At 39.9% G+C, this 18,754-nt stretch overlaps 3 protein-coding genes across 7 annotated transcripts in view; 2 read left to right on the top strand and 1 right to left on the bottom strand.

Annotated features, from left to right (window-relative positions):
• The window catches only part of LOC118427450, a 29,038-nt gene extending 21,522 nt beyond the window's left edge, over positions 1 to 7,516 (top strand). Inside the window, exons 3-9 of one of the 2 annotated variants that reach the window (XM_035837255.1) lie at positions 1,281 to 1,450; positions 2,109 to 2,231; positions 2,640 to 2,708; positions 3,198 to 3,322; positions 3,931 to 4,037; positions 5,037 to 5,280; positions 5,952 to 7,516. In XM_035837255.1, coding sequence (XP_035693148.1) covers positions 1,281 to 1,450; positions 2,109 to 2,231; positions 2,640 to 2,708; positions 3,198 to 3,322; positions 3,931 to 4,037; positions 5,037 to 5,280; positions 5,952 to 6,367 — 1,254 coding nt within the window. In that variant the 3' untranslated portion in view covers positions 6,368 to 7,516. The remainder of the gene's footprint in view (positions 1 to 1,280; positions 1,451 to 2,108; positions 2,232 to 2,639; positions 2,709 to 3,197; positions 3,323 to 3,930; positions 4,038 to 5,036; positions 5,281 to 5,951) is intronic. The other variant, XM_035837256.1, reaches the window with a different exon arrangement.
• A 1,338-nt stretch (positions 7,517 to 8,854) lies between these two features.
• LOC118428125 (transmembrane protein 256 homolog) lies at positions 8,855 to 11,668 on the bottom strand. Of its 3 annotated transcripts, none has more exons than XM_035838106.1 (5): positions 11,595 to 11,668; positions 11,349 to 11,459; positions 10,333 to 10,361; positions 9,881 to 9,961; positions 8,855 to 9,288 (listed from the first exon to the last, which is right to left on the bottom strand). In XM_035838106.1, the coding sequence occupies exons 2-5, from the start codon at positions 11,434 to 11,436 to the stop codon at positions 9,145 to 9,147; spliced, it is 342 nt and encodes a 113-aa protein (XP_035693999.1). In that variant the 5' UTR covers positions 11,437 to 11,459; positions 11,595 to 11,668; the 3' UTR covers positions 8,855 to 9,144. The 3 variants fall into 3 exon arrangements, with proteins under 3 accessions (XP_035693999.1, XP_035694001.1, XP_035694000.1); XM_035838108.1 differs by having other exon boundaries at positions 11,609 to 11,629; XM_035838107.1 differs by having other exon boundaries at positions 11,574 to 11,626.
• A 168-nt stretch (positions 11,669 to 11,836) lies between these two features.
• LOC118428124 (beta-galactoside alpha-2,6-sialyltransferase 2-like) lies at positions 11,837 to 18,709 on the top strand. 2 transcript variants are annotated; one of them, XM_035838105.1, is made up of 6 exons: positions 11,837 to 12,020; positions 13,102 to 13,348; positions 14,767 to 14,983; positions 15,972 to 16,174; positions 17,109 to 17,283; positions 18,437 to 18,709. In XM_035838105.1, the coding sequence occupies exons 2-6, from the start codon at positions 13,103 to 13,105 to the stop codon at positions 18,676 to 18,678; spliced, it is 1,083 nt and encodes a 360-aa protein (XP_035693998.1). In that variant the 5' UTR covers positions 11,837 to 12,020; position 13,102; the 3' UTR covers positions 18,679 to 18,709. The 2 variants fall into 2 exon arrangements, with proteins under 2 accessions (XP_035693998.1, XP_035693997.1); XM_035838104.1 differs by lacking the exon at positions 11,837 to 12,020 and adding an exon at positions 12,582 to 12,733.
• The last annotated feature ends 45 nt before the right edge of the window (positions 18,710 to 18,754 follow it).

Consider the following 18,754-nt stretch of genomic DNA (forward strand, 5'->3'; position numbering starts at 1 on the left):
TTCTAGGGTTAAGGTAGGGAAACTCGAAAGTTTAACACAACATTTTTTTCCTAGGCCCGGTCAGTAATACTTTTATTTGAGGTTATTTGCTCAGATATATGGGAGGAGGCACACAGCAAATTTAAATCATTGCCAACCAAAGTTTAGAATTAATAGTGGCATCAGAGACTTTGTTTTGTAGATTTAAGTAATATACATGCAGTGTATCCCTTTCTTTAAATTTGTATTTTTCTCAAGTACTGTACAACGACCACAGCCCTCTACGATGACACATTGTGCAATGCAGTCTGTAAAGTTAACACAATCACAGTTCCTGAGTATGTTTGTTTTGACGTTTCTTCCACCTTTGGTATCAGGTTTCCCATGTGTTGTATGATCAACAAACCAGGCGGTATTATACCCGCTACGGTATTACCTCAGTCAAGGTTGTTACGCACCAGTTGTTATGGCTACAGATCACACCTCAGTTTGGTGTGGGACAAGCAAGGAGAGTTTTTTAAACTGAAGTTGGAACTGTGAGACTAATAGTATAAATTCTGTTGGTCATTTCAACCATGCTGCATTGGTACTGGATCCCTTGGGTAAGTTTGTCATTGTAAAGAAGAGAAATCTTTGTGCACAGAATGCAAATTTTAAGTTATTTATTGACATTATAACTGGAGTTTGTATAAACTGTTGTTTTGGCTGAGTGACTGAACACAAGTTCACCAGTCAAGGGGAACTTTACCTATTAGTAAGTTTTAAGGGAACCTAAACTTAAAATTGAAAGGTGGCTATACTAAACGCCTATGCCTAAGCCAAGTTCTCACTATATTGTTTTATATTAAGTCTGTCGTACATGTAGTTCAGTGCTCTCCCACCATTTTCAACTACTGCTACTGGACTGACTTCAACTAAATTTTGTGACTTCAGGAAGTGGCATGTCTTAGTCAGTTCTGATGTATTATTGATTATTGTACGGCTTTCCATGCATTATATATGATATATACCTCCCTAACAATGAACATGCTCAGAAAAGTCTATTTATCTTGTTTGTTCCCTCTAATTTGTTGCAAAAATTTTCTTGCAAGCCGCATCCATGTAACACAATTGTTAAATCCAGTGTTACCCCCTGCGTCGGACCCGCATGCAACCAATACTCAATTCCTGAAGATAACCGTGTTATATTCAAATTATGTAACAACCTAGATTTTAATGATAGCTGGCAGGTAATCGTGGCAAAATCCATCTGTTTGGATCACGTACCTTTAATTTCCTTTTTTGCATGTATAATTCTTTAGGGGGAGCAGACAGTAGGAGCAAAGCCAAAGAAACCGAAGTTCAAAAAGATTGTGGTGAACGGCCTGACGTACCACCGACCAATGAAGGCTCACCAGTTCCTGACGGCGGCAGACAGCGCCAGCGAAACCTCGTCTGAAGCCAGCTCGCTGGGCAGACCCACACGGGCCAGGTGAGGAAATAGTGTTGTTATTATCGCACATCTCTCTCTCCCACCCTCTCTATCTCCTTTTGTTCCTCTCCCTCTATCTCTCTTTTGGTCGGTTTAGTATATCGTAACTTAAGTGTATGGTCAGTTTAGTAGACCGGAACATAGTGATGCACACAATAAGCGTTTAGAATATTCACGAAACTTTCAAGTTTCATTTCACTGTGTTTGCTTGACTGTACCGCTTTTGAAGAATTTTGATACCAAAACTGCAAATATTCTCAATTTTCAAATGACTCCATTCGGATTGAGAAGTGTAACGGTTTTTCAACGTCCATTATGCATATTTGCTTCATTTTCGCAAAAGCAAGCCGCTGCCCGATTAGTAGTCTGCCTGAAATAAACCAGCCTCAGACCACAAGAGAGATGGCAGTTGGAGATCTTTGAATCTTCGTGGGGATCAAAAATCAAATGCCTCTATTGCTTATTTAAGCTGTGGACTTTAAACCACTCCATTTTCTCCCTATTGTTACATAAATCATATTATTATTTTCTATCTCACATGCTACACCTGTATGCTTTCTGTTGTTAATACTTGTGACTGGCCAGAATTCAAGCTGTGTCTCTTAGTCAGTTAGTGTGTGCCATCATTGAACGTGGTATTGCTGCCTTTTTCCTGTAGCCTGTTGCGAGCGCGTCACCACCGTTCCCAGTCCGCCCCCTCCTCCCAAACCAGCACAGACATCAAGAGATATCTGCAGAGGATGAAGGACCAGCGACCACTCACAGGAAAACTGCCTAAGGAGTGAGTAGAGAATTTTACTTTGATTTGTAAAGTAGCAAAGGCTTAGTTAGAAATCATTAGTATTTGTATATTTAGTATTTTGTTTTTAATTTTCCTGTCAATTCGACAGATGAGCAGGCAGACAGGCATTTACCTGTTTGCCTGACCTGCACATGGCTTTTTTATGGTGAAGGAGGGGTGTGCAATTCCTTCTCCACCCGCTCGTCTACTGGAGCACTAAGTCTCACAGGGACATTATTATAATTAGTATAGTTTGAATGCAAAAGCAGGCGTGTCTGCGTGCTCCAAAATTTGTCGGATTCCCTACAAGTTTGTACGGAGGCGGTACTTACCTTACAGATCCCAAAAGATTGCCCACGTTTTGGCAATATGGTACTAGTGAATATCAATTATGATGTGTTGTTCCAGGTTGAACCCAATAGTTGCAGAAGACGGGGAGACAGTCCATGCTTTTCTCATCGGTGCCAGATATAACAGGTGAGCACTTACAGAAGCCAGTTTTATCTGTAATACTTTTATAATAGTCATATTTCCAAATTTGGGCCTGCCTGGAATGTTTGCGGAAAGGAACATATTTATAATTTATTAGAAGTCTTTTATCCAGAAATTTAACATGTTTTGTGTATTTTGTTGTGTCACCTTCTTTTATTTCAAACTTTTTGTTCTAGAAAGCTGTTCGACCATGACCCTGTTTGAAAACGTGTCCATGTTGTATAGCTAAACCATTTTTAGCATAAAAATTGTAACATATAGCATAACCAGTTTTCCTTGTATTAAAAAATAATCCTGAGTACTGCTTTTAGCCTAAAGAACCGTAAGTGTGATTATATGTACTTTGATATGATTGTAGTACAGTACTACAATCATTTATTTTTATTCACAATATGTGCTATTTTGTCTGGCTATTCTTTCTCTTAGTTCTGGCACTAGATGTTAATTTGTTGTTGTTTATTGTTTATTTCCCAGGTCGCAGGTGATGGATGTGCAATCTCTGAACAGGTTCGGTTTGTTTGTGCCGAGGTCGAACCCCAACGGCTGTTTCCTGACTCAGCCTGAGATGTATGTAAATGAGAAGGACGCAGAAGAAGCTGGTAAGGACCACATCTTGCCAAATGCAGTGCAAGAACGCCTCCTAGCAATTCATTTTATAACTGCAGTGTTGTGGTACCTATTCTGAACTGTGATTTTTATGTCATGACTGAGAAGAATGCAGAAGAAGCTGGTGAGGACCCCAATCTTTGCCAAATGAAGAAAAACTTATGCAACGCCTCCTAGTAATTTGTTTCATATCTGCAGTGTCCTTATAATTATCTTAACAATGATTTTCACCTCCATGAAAATGCAGGACCTGGTATACAATGTACTTTTACGAGGCATGATTGTGTGTGTCTATATCTCTAGAATGTTTCAAGCGTTTGTAATGATATTTGGTAATTGTGAACTTTTGTTGCTGACCCAACAGTCAGGCTCAATTTTTGGCCTTCTGGCAGCCAAGCTTGGCACTGCAGCTGGACTTCCTGTTTAAGTTTCTTTTGCCCTGGATATGCTATCATCGTAATGTGATCATGAAATGACCATTGTTCATGTATTTCTGTTAATGTGTTGATACCACATTTAGTTTTACTTTATTGTCTAATGGTGTTGCCCTCTGTGGTTTTATGGAGTCCTATATTGAGATTTTCCCCATTTTTTCCTACAGCTGACAACACCAGTGTTAAAAACAACCCCCCGCAGTACAATGGCCGTGGGAACCCCCCTACGAAGGCACGGCAGGCGTGGGCAGACTCTAACGGTGCCATCCCTCAGGTCAGCCCTCTCAACTATGTGTGAAAACAAAAAAAAGTAAATTTTAAGACGTCCACACTCGTTGAAATCTAATGTAACCATTAGACTTAGTTTTAGTTTTCTACTCCAGTAAGGGAGATCGACTCACGTACACTGTTCATACATATGTAATTATCTATTTATTATTGTCCTGTATAATTTATTATTTTCAGTTCTTGTATAAGTGGCGGCGTTAATATAAGTTGAATGTAACTTGAGTCTGCCGTCATTTTGTCCTCGTCCGTTTATTTGTATTTTTACACGTATTTCAATAAAGAAAAAAAAAAAAACAACATTAGACTTAATGATTCTGAATTGTAAGTGACTGGAAAAATAGACGGTCTAAATGATATCAACTGCAAATCATTTTCTCAATACAAATTTAGATTTGGCTTCACTTTTTTTCGCTATCACTAAGGTATAATCTTTAATTCATATTTCTTTAGGATTTTACCATCATGGTCAATATTGACGGAAGGAGGCCATACATAATGTGTGTATTTTGTTTAGATTTGGTCGCCTGCAGATACTTCAGGGTATTAGTGCATGATAATGTTTAGAGCAGCCTTGTAGCAGAATTACCCAAATCATGAGTTCTATTCATTCAGGGATCGCAGAAAACATAATCCTCACAATTTTTTTTATTAATCTTTATTGCACATGGCCTTTATTGCCTTGTTAGTCATAACAACTATGAACTCAAACTCAGGAATAGTCACTTGATGAAAAGTAAACTTGTTGGCATCATCTAACAAAACAAACTTATTCTTGAAGTGGTTAAACTGTAGACACGAAAATCGGACTCCCACAAATTTTCAACTGAACAGCACCAGTCTTTGTCAAGCTAGGGTGAGTCCAATTTTTGTGTTGGAAGCTACAGTAACTGTTTAACTAGTTCAAGAATGACTTCTACCAACACAGAACTTTTAAGATAAAACGAACTCATGTTATAGAATTAACCAGTTATCTCTTCCTACCCAACAGGAAATATTACCTGGTGCCCCGGGTCCAACAGGAAGACCCCCGAGCGGGCGCAAACGTACGGGATCCATCGGAGGCGTGCTCGCCGACAACACCATACCGCCCAGCCTGAGGAGGGGCATGACCATCACTGGACGCAGCATCGGGATCACGTCACCCAGGACACTGACCAGTGGGTCAGCCAGCCGGCCGGGCACTCAGACCCCTCGCACCAACCCGGGTAGTAGACTGTCTATGCACACAGGTGGGTGGGCCTTTGTGTTGTAATAAAATGTATATCATACCTGGGTCATCATTAAGTTTGATGCAGGTATCCTGGACTCGATGATAAATTGTCTATCACCTGTCTTCTTCTGTTGTCAGACTGAGGTTTCCATAGAATGTTTTGAACACGCGTAGCATGCGTCTCAGTAGTACGCCACTGTAGAAAATTCGAATACCAGATTCGGACATTGGTATTGCTTGTTTTTTTGGTCAAGACACCAAATTTTCTTAAATTCTGGCCAATTCTCATTGTTTTCTTGGATGGTTACAACTTATATTAGATAAAATACAACACAGAGTATTCTACATTGCCCTCAGTCCCAGCTCTCCTGCAAGTCAGATTTTGGCGATCCTACCCGTGGTTGCCTGGTTGGTACCTCAGTTGATGGAAATACACCACATTGTATTATCAAAATGTCAAAGCTTTGAATGTCACCTGAATGTAGTGAAATCAATTTCTTTGTGATGCAGATTCAATAAATGATAGCAAAGTATGTCATGAATTCTACTTTCCTCATGCATACAAGGTAGAACGCAGTATTCACGGGTTGCTTCACCTTGTAGTATCAAAAAATACCAAGACCAAAAGATTTCTTGTATGAAGAATGGTCAATCTTTCTCTAACAACTGTTGTACTTTTTTTGTGTGCAGGAAAGAGCGGGTACACACACGCGCCCACATGTCCCCAGTCTGGCGCCATGAAGACCCCCGATGTTCACTCCACGACAAACGGACACGGACCCAGGCCTACCAACATCTCCTTCGCTGCTAACGGCCACAACCCCCTTCCCAGCCCGGAAACCCAACAGCAGATGGAAATTCCCGCGCCGACTCCCGAGCCCGAACTTCCCGACCAGCAGGTCCCGCGAAACTCCGCGCCGTCCGTCCGAGTCCCGCTTCCGACCGCGAGAACCGTCAGCTCGGGGAAGAAGTGCGACTCCAGTACGCAGTATTCCGTCGTGCACAGCGAAACGGTGGATTTGGACAGCCTCGCGCAAGGCCGGGAAAGCAACATGGACGTTTATCCCAGCGTGGCGGAAGAAGTGGAAGAAATGGACACTGGATAGTGCCACTACTACACACTCATTAAAAATTGTAAGAATATTACTGGGAATAAAAACACAAAGGAAACATCTTGCTTTCATCAAAATATGATGAAACATGGAAAAAAAGACACTGAGCTGTTGCTGCTAAGAAGCTATAGTCGTACATAGAGTCACCTCAGTTTTACATACAGGACTGGTGCCAAGTAGAATAAATGCCTCCGCCCCTGAGGCATTGCCAAAAATTGGACATGTACCATGAAAATGAGTGAACGAATGAGGTTTGTTTTGCACAAGTTAGAGCACGCGTTGGCATTTTGCTGCTTGTCTAAACGTTGACAACGGCACACGGAAGTTTTATGATTAGTAGTTAAATGTGGCGTTTTAGTAGTCTGTACAAAGGTGTCAAAGGGTTAATAAGTCATAAGTATTCTTCTCTGTAGAACTAAACTTTTTGTTGAGGCTTAGCCTGAATTTTCTTTTTGGTTTTCACACATTTGTATTAAAGAAGAGGAAGAAATGGGTAGAGTACAGTATATTGTTGGTGGGTGCCTTTTCTTGCTGCTTTGTAATCCTAGGAGTCAAGCCATACATACTATAGTATAAGCCACAAGGCAAATGCTGCTAGAAGGTACATTATTTTGTAATGGGCAGAAAAACTGTTGGTACTAGAATGTATATGTACATTGTCAAGTAAAACATTCAATCCTGCTTTTAACTATTGTCAAGTTTTGTTAACAGTTACATTTATATGTACATTTTCAAAAATAATTGTTGTCAAGATATGGATCGTTATTGGCAATACAATACAATTTTTTTGTTTGAAAGCCGGCTGAGATTTTAAGAATTTGTAAGTATAGTGTCACAACGCCCCATATCAACGTGCCCTATGCAAGACAACAAAGTTGGAGACAACAAAACATCAGAGAAATGAGTCTCCACTCTATCTGTAAACAGACAAACAAAAAATGTATGAGAGCTTGTTTTGTCAGCACAATTTTCTTACTTGTCTAGTATTTGAACTTTTCCACACATTTCAGCCATTCATAAAGAACTGTTCCATAAATGGAGAAGTTTTTTTTTATTCCAATGTTTGAATGCAGCACATGCATGTTTACTAGATGTTAGAACAATTTGAATATCTTCAGAATAAAGACTTTATTATTAACTTTTTTTATATTTTCTGATCTCCATTATTGCAATACACGTGTACTTACATACAAGTAGGTGGTTAACATGCTGTTTTTGTCTGATATACAAGAAAATTGTAACTATGTTAAAGAGTAACGATGTTGTCATCACCAGAAGAAAACTTTTACTTGAGATTACTGGGACAGTATCACAGCGCCCCCTATCATATCATAAACATACTGCAGTACATACAACATACATGCAAAGTCACACTCTATCGAGTTGTAGCATTTAACAAGGTTAGTTACTGTAATGGGTGGGGTGTACAGATTGTACCATTTCTCTTTCAGAGAGAAAGAGCCATAAGGCTTGGTCAATTTGAGAATACACAGACAAAAGAGCATTCTTCTAAACAAAACAAAATGCATCATTAAAGTTCCAGTACAAAATTTAATGTACTTGGTAAGGCCATGTTGATTTGATTATATGGATGACATCCGCGCTCGCACCAATTTTCGGCCATTTCCAAAAAAAAAAAGTTTTCTACCACACAATAAATTGTGCAAAGCAGCTATAAAATGAGCACAAATATTCCGTACATTAAAAAAAAGGATCAGAAAACAGATAACTAATGCCATAGAATGCCAAAATAAATCTAAAGTCAAAGAATAAGATGTGACAGAAAAAAAATCTATTGTTGGTAGGGGGAGGTACCAGTACAGAAAATTCAGGTCCAGGGGATCATTTCCAGGTCCGGACCTAAACCTGGACCTGATTGTCTGTGGAAACTTGAGAACTGGCAATACTCAAAACAATGGTAATTGGTCAATTTTGCATGCTACAAAGGAATCTGTTTGGTGGATTATTCGACTCCCACTGTCTTTGTACCTTTGACTGTAGAAACTTGGTACAATTGACTATAAACTCTACTTGACTTGGCTCTTGTTGTCTTCTTGGCCCTGGTAAGACCCCAAATGCCTGCCGACATAGTGTGTTCATTTTGTAATTGGCGAAACCTGTTCCTCTGATTTTTTTTCAGGTCTGTTTTTTTTTCGGATTGGTCCAAGAAGAAAAAAATTGTTTTGCACCCTTACGATTTACTGGCCCCTACCCCTAACTGTTGGTATACCATACTATGTGTCTTTAGTCCTATGTTCAACATTCCTGGTCACTTTGATTTCATACTGAAGGCAACTTTTGTTTTTGGCCAAACTTTTTTTTTATTCGCTCGCTCGCATCAGTTTTGGAGTTCCCAGAGGATGTCATCCATATAATCAAATCAACATGGCCTACATGTAACTTTGATAGTGGTAACTGTATAGAGTGTTGTCATCACTTAATTAAAATAATCTACATGCACATCAATTAAGCAGGCATGTGTTGATGGCTGTGTTGGTATCATTTTTATTTGCATCTCAATGAATCCCAGTTCAACTGTCTACAGCATTTCTGTGGGTCATTGATAATTTTTAAGTATTCTTCTGATATTCTCTTCCAGGACTTATACTGGGATGAAAAGTTGCTTATTGGGATGGACACATTTTTGAAAAATTCAAATTTTATGACATGAAATTGACCAAAATACAATTTGTAAGCTTACAATGGCAGATTTAACAACGAAAATCAACAATATGGGCTCTCAAGCAATGAGTGGGATGGAAAAAAAAACTTTACAGAGCAATACAGAGCCAGCCGGCGATGAGCAGCATGCCACCAATGGGGGTTATCTTGGCAGCGGAGCGCATCTCCAACAGTGAGCTGAGATAACAGCCTCCACTGAACAGGAGAGTACCGGACGCCAACAGGGAGCCAACCTGGAGGGAAAAGAAAAGATTTTATAAAAAAAACAGAAAGGCATATTTTCATGAAAATGCAGAATGTTTTCCTGTAGCCTTTTTGTCAAGCTACACACTCACAATGATATAATATTACCATCAGGCTCAAACTTATAATGGCTTAGTAGAAAAAAAATACATCTACACATGTACTTGTTCTTAGGACCAGGTCATTAACATAATTATACAGTCATGTAGTACCATATGCATACTATTATGCTTGCCCTAATAACTGTACAAACAAGTACTTGCATGTGTTATGTTCATATTATATATATAGTTATGTTCATATTTTTACATGTCCTATGTCCAGGATTAGCTGAGTAAAGTTTGTATGTCAACTAATGGATTAATAAACTTGTTTTTTGGACCTGGTCATTAAAATGACTACTAATTACCATTACACTTTCCCTATAGTATTGTGTGAAAGTAAGATTAAAAAAATAAAGAGAATTTGCTGAACAGCTTTGATCTAACCTAAGCTCTGATTGGCTTAACAGCTAATATCAAACATGATATGTTAGACAACGGGACATGTTTGACAGTCACTGCACATGTACTAGTAACTGACCAGTAGTGGCCTGCGAGTGAGAGGGACTGCCAACAGAGCCAGGCTGTGCAGGAGGTGGTATCTGTTCCCTGTGTCAAACGTCTAGAAGAGAACACAAAAATACATCAGAATCTGATGAAGGTTTAGATGATCCAGCTTGAATCCAGGTAATAGTAATCATTATACCCCCCTCACATTAGGCGGAAATCGATCGGACGACGAGTCTGTGAGCTCCAAATTACAAGGAGGCATGACCCTGACGGGAAGGGGGGAACTCTGCCATTTCTTCGTCGGCAGCAGGGTCATGCCTCCTCGTAATTTAGAGCTCGCAGACTCGTAGTCCGATCGATTTTCGCCTAATGTGAGGGGGGTAATAGCAATACAACAGAAGTACAATGGCATTCGTATAAACTATGTACAGCTAGACATTGACAGAAACAAGACTTAGTAGATACAATCAAATAAGTACTCACTTTTTTCTCCCCAACATCACCCCGGAATGCTGGAAAACAGTGAGTAAAATAGTCAATCTAACATGTAGAGCATCTGTGTGCATCAGTTTATATATACATTGTACTCTTTGTAGGCAGTATACTAGTAGTAACCAAGAGCTGGAGGTTATAGAGACATTTTGGGTATTACTTCAAAATGTGGGCATCACTTGAAATTTTATTTTTGCAGACGTCATTTCTTTTTTTCTATGTGTGAGATTTTAAGTATAATTTCACTATAAAGTATATTTCTTTATTCTTTTTAACAAACGAAAAGAAATTGTTAAGCCCATTACCTACAAAATGTTTGGTTTATATATGTAGGGAACACATCTTTCCAACAAATATACCGTTATGACTTCTGTGGTGTTTCACCTGGTTAAAACTTAAAATTTAAGTTAAATGCGTGAGAATGTTTGGACATGCGTGGGAATGGGTGTCTGTGCACTACCCTGTTTTGTATACTTTTTGCTAGCGTTGCACAAGGTTTGTACTTAAGAGTAACAAGCTGCATATCTACTCTTCTCAATAAATTTGACCCATGTTAACCTTTCCATCAATGAGACTTTGGGGGTCTTGTTGTTGTTGTTGTTGTTGTCCCTGCTTAACGTCTATTTCTTCGCTAGACGTGAGCTCCAGGTACTATTTCCATCTAGGTGCTTCTCATGTGGTTGTTGCTTCTTGGTGCTTGAACTCTGGTGCTTTGCACATTCATGTAAGTTGGTGACCTATTAGTCCTCCCCGGCAAATCTCCCTGTGTCTTCTATATACTTTGAGAATGCCTTGTACATCTTTTTGTTTGTTTCTTCTCCCAGATCTTCTCTCATCCCTGGGTCTTACGGTTGGTTTCTGTCGTGGTTTCGGTTCTGAGGGGAGGGGGGCTGTCGGGTCCCAGAGGGCGGGCATTTCGGACGAGTTCCCGCCTTTATTCGACAATGAAATCCGCCAGTTCTACTTTATCTCGTATAACCCGTATCCCAGCTATATCTTGTACCTACCGTGAGCTCCGTAAGCGCCTAACGCCACGGCTAGAGCCCCAGAAACACCGGCGATTCGGACAAACAATTCTGGACCAACGGCAGCCATCTTGGAATCTCGTACTCAGGGTGCTGTGTCCATAAAATAAGAATACAGAGATTTATAGACATGTTTGTCATTAACTGATTCTAACAACGCCATTTGCATCACTAAAACATGAATAAGCAAATATTTAATGAACTTGAAAATCTTTTACAAGACTAAACTTCGGTTTATTAACTCTAGCTGTTCTGGGATCAAGACTATCACTTGACCCCTCTTTATCCTTGACCCCGAAGTTTCCATTTGTCCACGGGGTGGTAAAAGAAAAAAATGCAAAAGAATGATATAACTGTAAAGTTTTGTCTCTGATTTTTATTATTATAAACATATTTGATATTGATTCTAAAGTTTACTACCTACAATTTCAGCAACTAAACTATATAATGTTTCGTTAAGTACTTTTAGGAAAGCTTCCTATAATAAGAATGGTAGATTCCATTGCGACAATGTCTATCCGTGCAAGCTGTGTTTTGCGGCTAAGATTATGTCCATAAAAGTTCACAATCCTCCTCACAATATGTGACGCATTTTGCAGACGTGGCCAGTGTGTGATGTCAGTAGGACTGCCTTCGCCACGTCGCCAGTGAAAGGTATTGAATAGAACCATTTTTTTACGTGAAAAAAAATGGGCACCTTGCTTGAAAATTTGTTCTGAATCATTATCTCCAAGCAGATGTTACGTTAAAGAACCCAGCACGCCGGAGAAGGGGTCCATTCAAATCTGTCTCAAGCTTTTCAATTTTTCCATCCCTCTTATTGTTTGGGACCCAAGTTATTGTTACAATTTTTTGTTGTTTATATGTCATATAATGTTAAAGTTGTTTAATTTACCTTAACCAAGGATTTTTTTTTATGAAACACATTATGAATATCAATTATAGCAAGGAGGCTACATTTGTAAATTATGGCAAGGAGCTTTTGTCATTTTGCTGATGAAAACTCCTGGAATATATCTGGAAACAATACCCTGGCTACTCGGATTCGACCCTGAACCCGCCAGCTTACCAACCGTTAGGCAAATAAGTCAGTCACGCTTGAACCACACTTACTCCCACCTATGTACATAAGCTTTTGTATTTATTTCTCCCACCGTGAAAAGCGGTGTTCCAATTGCATCAAATTTCAGGTTGCATTCTTCACTACCTGGCTTTAGAATTAGGTTGGCTCTCGTCTAAGCTCAGTAACACAAAATGAGGTTGCGTTTGCAAGTGTGCAAGTGTGTATTTCTAGCACTGCTATATCCCTCGCTTCTCGTATTGGGTCATTCCAACTACAGGCCTCGAAATACCACCTGCATATGCAGGTAAGTGGAGGTAAAAATGGAGCTGTGCAGGTATTTCTGGTGTCTGCACCTAACCTGCACTGATCCATTGTAGTTGTACTGGGTTTTATATATAATTTACTATGATGTAGGTGTATGTGGATTGTTATTAGCTGCATTGACTATTACCACCTATACTTATAAAAGAAAAAAAATAGCATTGGTTCAAGAACAATTTTAGTATGATCCATACTTCCTTAAATTCAGAGTTGTGCAGGTAAAATTTGTCTGGTGTAGGTAATTCTCTATGTTGCACCAGTACAGGTACTAAGTATGCAGAAAAAAGTATTTCAAGCCCTGAACTATCTTACTACTCAACATTGACATTGTTTTGTTTTCCCTGATGCTAGGATGACGACAAAATGGGTGTTTGTCCTTATCACCATGGTTACGGTCACTGCCGTATTCTGCTTGTACGTAACACGACATATCTTCTACGTCGAGATGGTCGGAACGAAGGCCAGGGCAAAATGGATACCGGCGTATGCTAAACATCGAGGAATACATTCAGATGACTTCAGAGATAACCGAACAACAGCAACAACATCAACAAAAACAACAACAACAACAACAGATAGGAAGACAACAGATGAACCAGTAGGTATTCCAACCAGTTGTTTTTGTTTGTTTGATTGCTTAAGTTACCTAGTAAACTTAACCTCATGGCATTTTTACACACAAGGTTTGTATTGAAGAGTACATGCTGCAAATCGGACCAATCTATTTGATCCACTCACTCTGAGATGGACTCCTAGTAGGGGTGGGTACGGGTATGGGGTCCGGTACAAAACCGGGTTTTCTCATTGGACCGGTCCAGAAAAAACGGACCTGTAACAAATCTGATGGACCGGATGCTGGACCAATTGGAAAATGAACAAATTATATGGCCAGGCATTCACATGTTTTCGGGGTTACCTGAGTGTAGGCAAATAAAAAGAGTGAAGTAGAGTAGGGTCTACATGTATAGTCATTTTTACCAACTTTTATAGTTAATCGTACAGAGGCAGTTTGCCTTGTAGGATTTTAAAACACCATTGGGAGTCAAATACTACACAAAACATATTTCTCTGTAGCAAAATGGACCATTGTTTTGAGTATCGTCCATTCACAAGATTTATATAATGAATCAGGTCTAGGTTTAGGTCTGGACCTGAACCTGATCCTCTGGACCTGAATTTTCTGTACCGGTACCCACCCCTAACTCCTATGCTTTTCTTTAACTGCGTGATGTGTTCGTGTTCCATAACATGTTCGAGGTGTGGCTGTCCTCAAGCACGGGATTTCCATTTAATGTCCTACCCAAGGGACGGCCCTAACCGAGGTACTCATTTGTACCTGAGTAAAGGGAAGAAAATTGCCTTTTTCCTGGGCACAACAAGATTGGTAGCATAATCTGAGTGGATTCAAACCCAGAACCTGAGACTGGGTTTTCGACTTAACGCCATTAGGGCATCCCTAAACCACAGAAGGGTACTTGTTTTCACCTGTGAGTGAAGTGAGGAAAGTTGTACAAAAAAAATCAAGTGCTTTTCCCAGGGGTACAATCAAAGTCATGAGGGCTTGTTTGTCAGGAGATTTAAACCCAGGTCCTCTATGGTCTTGACCAAACACCTTACCATTACCAGGGCTCGAAATTCATTTTTGGGATTAGGTGCACTGGTGCACCCAGCTTAAAGAATTGGGTGCACCCAAAAACTTTTGGGTTCACCACTTAAATTTAAGTAGAATGTCAGAAAATCTTAGTTACATGCTATCGAATTCTTGAACGAGTACCATGACAGACATTTTTATTATCTTTCTAACACCCAAATGTCATGAATATGATGAATACTAGTATTCTTTGATATCTTTACATACATAAACTCAAGATAATATTTGGGTGCACCCTGTGCACCCACAGAAAATAATTGGGTGCACAGCTCCAATTTTGGGTGCACCTGGGTGCACATGCACCCAGTATTTCGAGCCCTGCATTACCGATAACGTCATGCTGACAACTGTCTATATTTTCCCAGTCCCTCAGTAGTGAAGCCAGACGACTCCTCTGTAGTCTCCAGTCTTCGGCCAGCTTCCGCACGCTTCCGACAGACGAGCCTCCGTGGAGACAGCTGGGGTACGGGGACATCCAGGCCAGGCCGGGGCTTCTACAGCTGTACGCAGGTGGTTTTCGCACCTGCGCAGCTGTCATGAGCTCAGGAGCAATGCTGGGCTCACGGCTAGGAAAGGACATAGGTAAGGACGTAGTGTTTACACTTCATATGATAGTCAAAGCTTCCTGCTCGTAGATTTATTCCTCTTTGTTGCCCTAGTGTAAATGGCTGCTGCTAGAGCAGTGTACCAGTACGATGTACCAATAATACCGGTACCAGTAGAGTCAAAATCAAAATTGCCTCAAATTCTAATGTCTTTTATCCATTTGCTTTACTCCTTTTATGATTCTGATTTCTCACATTTTGTAGGCATTCACTTTCTTGGTCTAGAGTTCAAAGCTCAGGCCTCATGGTCATGTATGTAAGGATTGGTCTAAGTATTGTGTTATAAAGGATAACTTAACACTACATATAACAGGGACATTCTTGTCTTTGAGTAGAATAATAGAGAATAATACTATAATACTGAGTAGAATAAACAATAAACCAATAGTGCTACTCAACTTGCTAATTCTATTGGTGATCTCTATATCCGACTCTGAGTCATTTGATTGTGAGCATATAGCACTCAAAAGTATTTAAAGGTTTCAGTGTGTTTCAGTCATTTCCCTTCTAGGTAAATGGAAATTTGATGTGTTTGTCGCTTTGTACTACATACACCTCCATTGGTGATATCTGCTTTATCTATTATATATATTATTAGGCCACACCAATTTAATTTCTTGGTTCACGGATTCGCTCGCTCCTATTTTTTGGAAAAAAAAAAAATTACTACTCAGCAAATTTTCACCATTAATGAAACCATTCACCAACTTTCTGGTGTAGCAAATTGGCCTTTATGTTATAAGCTCCTTAAAGTGTGGGTACAGGTGCTGTAGTAAAATATAGTGTTTTTGTACTTTTTTCAAGCTGAAAACTTTTTTTCTTTATGTTTTGGATTAGCCATTACCTTTACCCCAACCATTTTACAATTTTTATTTTTATTTCGCCCTCTCGCTCCATATTTTTTATGAAAAAATCTGTGAACCAAGAAATTAAATTGGTGTGGCCTTAACTGTTTTATGTCTTAGATTCCCACGATGCAGTTTTGAGGTACAACAGTGCCCCTACGAAACGTTACCAGTCTGATGTGGGTAGTAAGACCACCCTGCGTCTCATGAACTCACAGGTCGTCGTGAAGCAGTCCAAGTACCACTGGTTCACCGACCCCCGGTACCGTAATGTCACCATGGTACTGTGGGACCCCATGTCGTATGGTGGTACCATGGCGGAGGTTAGTACCCTCGGTTTTCTTCAAGCTATTCATTAACCTAGGGGCACAACCCGCCGTACATGCAATTTGTCCATTTTTTAGGAGGCCACATCCGCCACATATTTCTGAGAACGTTCAGGCTACAGGGCAGGCGCGTCGCCCGTACTGGCACGTACGGGGGGCCAATCCGCAGCCCGATGGCACACAAAGTTTTGTCTGCACGTTAAGTTCTATGGTGTGTCTGCATGCTCCAAAATCCGTCAGATTCCCTACGAGTTCGTACTGAGGCGGTACTTACCACTTGCGGATCCCAAAAGATTGCCCACGTTTTGGCAAGTAGACAGCATGTATTTGCAAGCATGGCGGGTTATGCCCTTAGCTTCACTAAGCGTGTGGCTAGCTTGTGGCTCAGCAATAAATTGGTCACCACTTTGAGTCTATTGTGCATGTTATAAAGTCACTGGTAACAAAGCACAGGGTCCATGTACACTATTGCACAATTGTATAATGATCATGAAAGCATGATAGCTATCATTATGTATGATATATACAATGTAGCTTATCATATGCCAAAAAGCAGTAACACACACAAGCAAGTTTTGACCGTTTCCAAAATCATATCCAGTTGCTTGAGTAACTGCTTTTTGGCATAATTCTTATTACCTGGATGTATAATCTTCATCGACATAGCTTGTCATACTTTTATGTACAACATACAGATGGATATGGCTTTCTTGTCTTAGATTTTTGCGATATCATTTGACATAAAAAGATGATTTGTGTACTATACAAGGTGTAGTATTTGTTCAACCAACTATAACAGTAGAAATACATGTTTGTACAACAAGGTTTAAAGTGTTAACATGTTGTTAACAACTTCAGCAGAATTTTGTGATACAAATATGACGTATAAGATAAATTCAGGTAAGTGAAATTTTGTCTGTGTGTTTTACAGTGGTATAAGAAGCCAGATTTCAACCTGTTTCCCGCGTACGAAAAGCGTAGACGTGCCTCCCCTCGGGAACACCTGTACATCATGGACCCTCGCTATCTGTGGGAACTGTGGGAAGTTCTACACCGAAACACGAGAGAAAAGATCGTCAGGAACGTACCATCCTCTGGCTTCATGGGTAGGTACTGACTTAAGTATAAGCTGGTGTGTCTTTGATAAACTGATGATTTGTTAAGACTTTTATCCATACAATCAAGTTATCTTTTCTGTATCATTAGGGAAGTACTACACAACACTTGATAATATGCAAAAGAGGGTTTAAAGAATAGTAATGTCCAAATTTTGCACGATGTACGAAATGAAAAATAAATTGGTAGACGTACTGACTGATATGTATCTAATACTGTAACAATCTAAAAAAGAACAAGGAATAGTCATACCTTAAAGTACCAGAGTTTACCAACCTAGGATTGATGTGTTTAAAATTTTTATTTCCTACATGTAGTAGAACTATAATTATTGTGGAGTTGGATTTGATATCACCAAGCCAAAGTAGGGGCATCTTCGCTGGATAGTTTTAGAAAAAATACTCAAGATAGATGTGCTAACTGAAGGTTAGGTGTGACAGGCTGTTTAGTGTAATATAACCACCTGCTGCCATGCCACATGCCTGCAAAGCTGGTGTGTTACACCAAAGGACTGTAATACCGGCTATATAGAGTGAGTGAATGATAGGTACACTGATACAGAATCAATGTACCTCAGGGTTGTAGCTAGCCTGAAATCATTTTCCGTCCTCTCGATTTTGAATCCTATCGAGTGTCCAAGGTGCAAAACGTCGGGCCTTCCTGCAGGGGTCCGGGGACATGCTCCCCTGGAAAATCTCAAAATCTAGACCCTCTGAAATGCTATTTCCTGCATTTTGAGGTGTGAACTTTGCTGGAAGACTGAGCTGCTCAACAGAATCTGTTTTCATTTGGTGAAAAATTACACAAGGAGACAGTTTGATAATATCTTTTACATATCGATTTTTGTCCATCACAGAGGATGGAATGGGCAAATTTTTTTTCCATTCCCAGCTGCAAAATTCCATCAAACTTTCAAATTCAAAGGACGTAAGGAGGGGTGCTGGCTCTAACCCTGAGTATTCTAATACTGATCCATGCCTTGTACTGTTTCCAGGCATCCACCTCTTGCTGTCACTCTGTGACACTGTAGATGTGTACGAGTACGTCCCCTCTAAGAGAGAGACACAGTACCTCAACTTACTAAAACATAACATAATACTATTAAATATACAACTGATCCATGCCTAAATGTACTGTTCCCAGGTATCCACCTGTTGCTGTCACTATGTGACACAGTAGATGTGTATGAGTACGTCCCCTCTAAGAGAGAGACACAGAGATGTCACTACTATGGGGAGGAGATGGACATCGCCTGTACGTACGGAGCATATCACCCCCTCAGAGCAGAGAAGGAGCTCATCAAGAAGTTAAACATAGGACCTGAGGAAGATGTAAGGAATAAAGGGAAAATAACTTTACCTGGTTTTGGAAGTATTCAGTGCTAGGGATATCTATGTGCAGTTACTAGGAAGAAAAGCTAAGTCCGTACGTTTTTTTTTTAGGCCATATCCGCCACGTATT

Source organism: Branchiostoma floridae, chromosome 12 (genome assembly GCF_000003815.2).
Source record: "Branchiostoma floridae strain S238N-H82 chromosome 12, Bfl_VNyyK, whole genome shotgun sequence".
NCBI classification, from domain to species: domain Eukaryota; kingdom Metazoa; phylum Chordata; class Leptocardii; order Amphioxiformes; family Branchiostomatidae; genus Branchiostoma; species Branchiostoma floridae.

What these genes read in the sequence shown, in the direction of transcription:
- LOC118428125 (XM_035838106.1), bottom strand. Translation starts at nt 11,436, where the DNA reads ATGGCTGCCGTTGGTCCAGAATTGTTTGTCCGAATCGCCGGTGTTTCT. An exon ending in GTGATGTTGGGGAGAAAAAA is followed by an intron (nt 9,962 to 10,332) that starts GTGAGTACTTAT and finishes GTTCTCTTCTAG; the next exon opens with ACGTTTGACACAGGGAACAG. An exon ending in TCACTCGCAGGCCACTACTG is followed by an intron (nt 9,289 to 9,880) that starts GTCAGTTACTAG and finishes TTTTCCCTCCAG; the next exon opens with GTTGGCTCCCTGTTGGCGTC.
- LOC118428124 (XM_035838104.1), top strand. Translation starts at nt 12,621, where the DNA reads ATGAGGTTGCGTTTGCAAGTGTGCAAGTGTGTATTTCTAGCACTGCTA. An exon ending in ACGGCTAGGAAAGGACATAG is followed by an intron (nt 14,984 to 15,971) that starts GTAAGGACGTAG and finishes TTTATGTCTTAG; the next exon opens with ATTCCCACGATGCAGTTTTG. An exon ending in ATGGTGGTACCATGGCGGAG is followed by an intron (nt 16,175 to 17,108) that starts GTTAGTACCCTC and finishes TGTGTTTTACAG; the next exon opens with TGGTATAAGAAGCCAGATTT.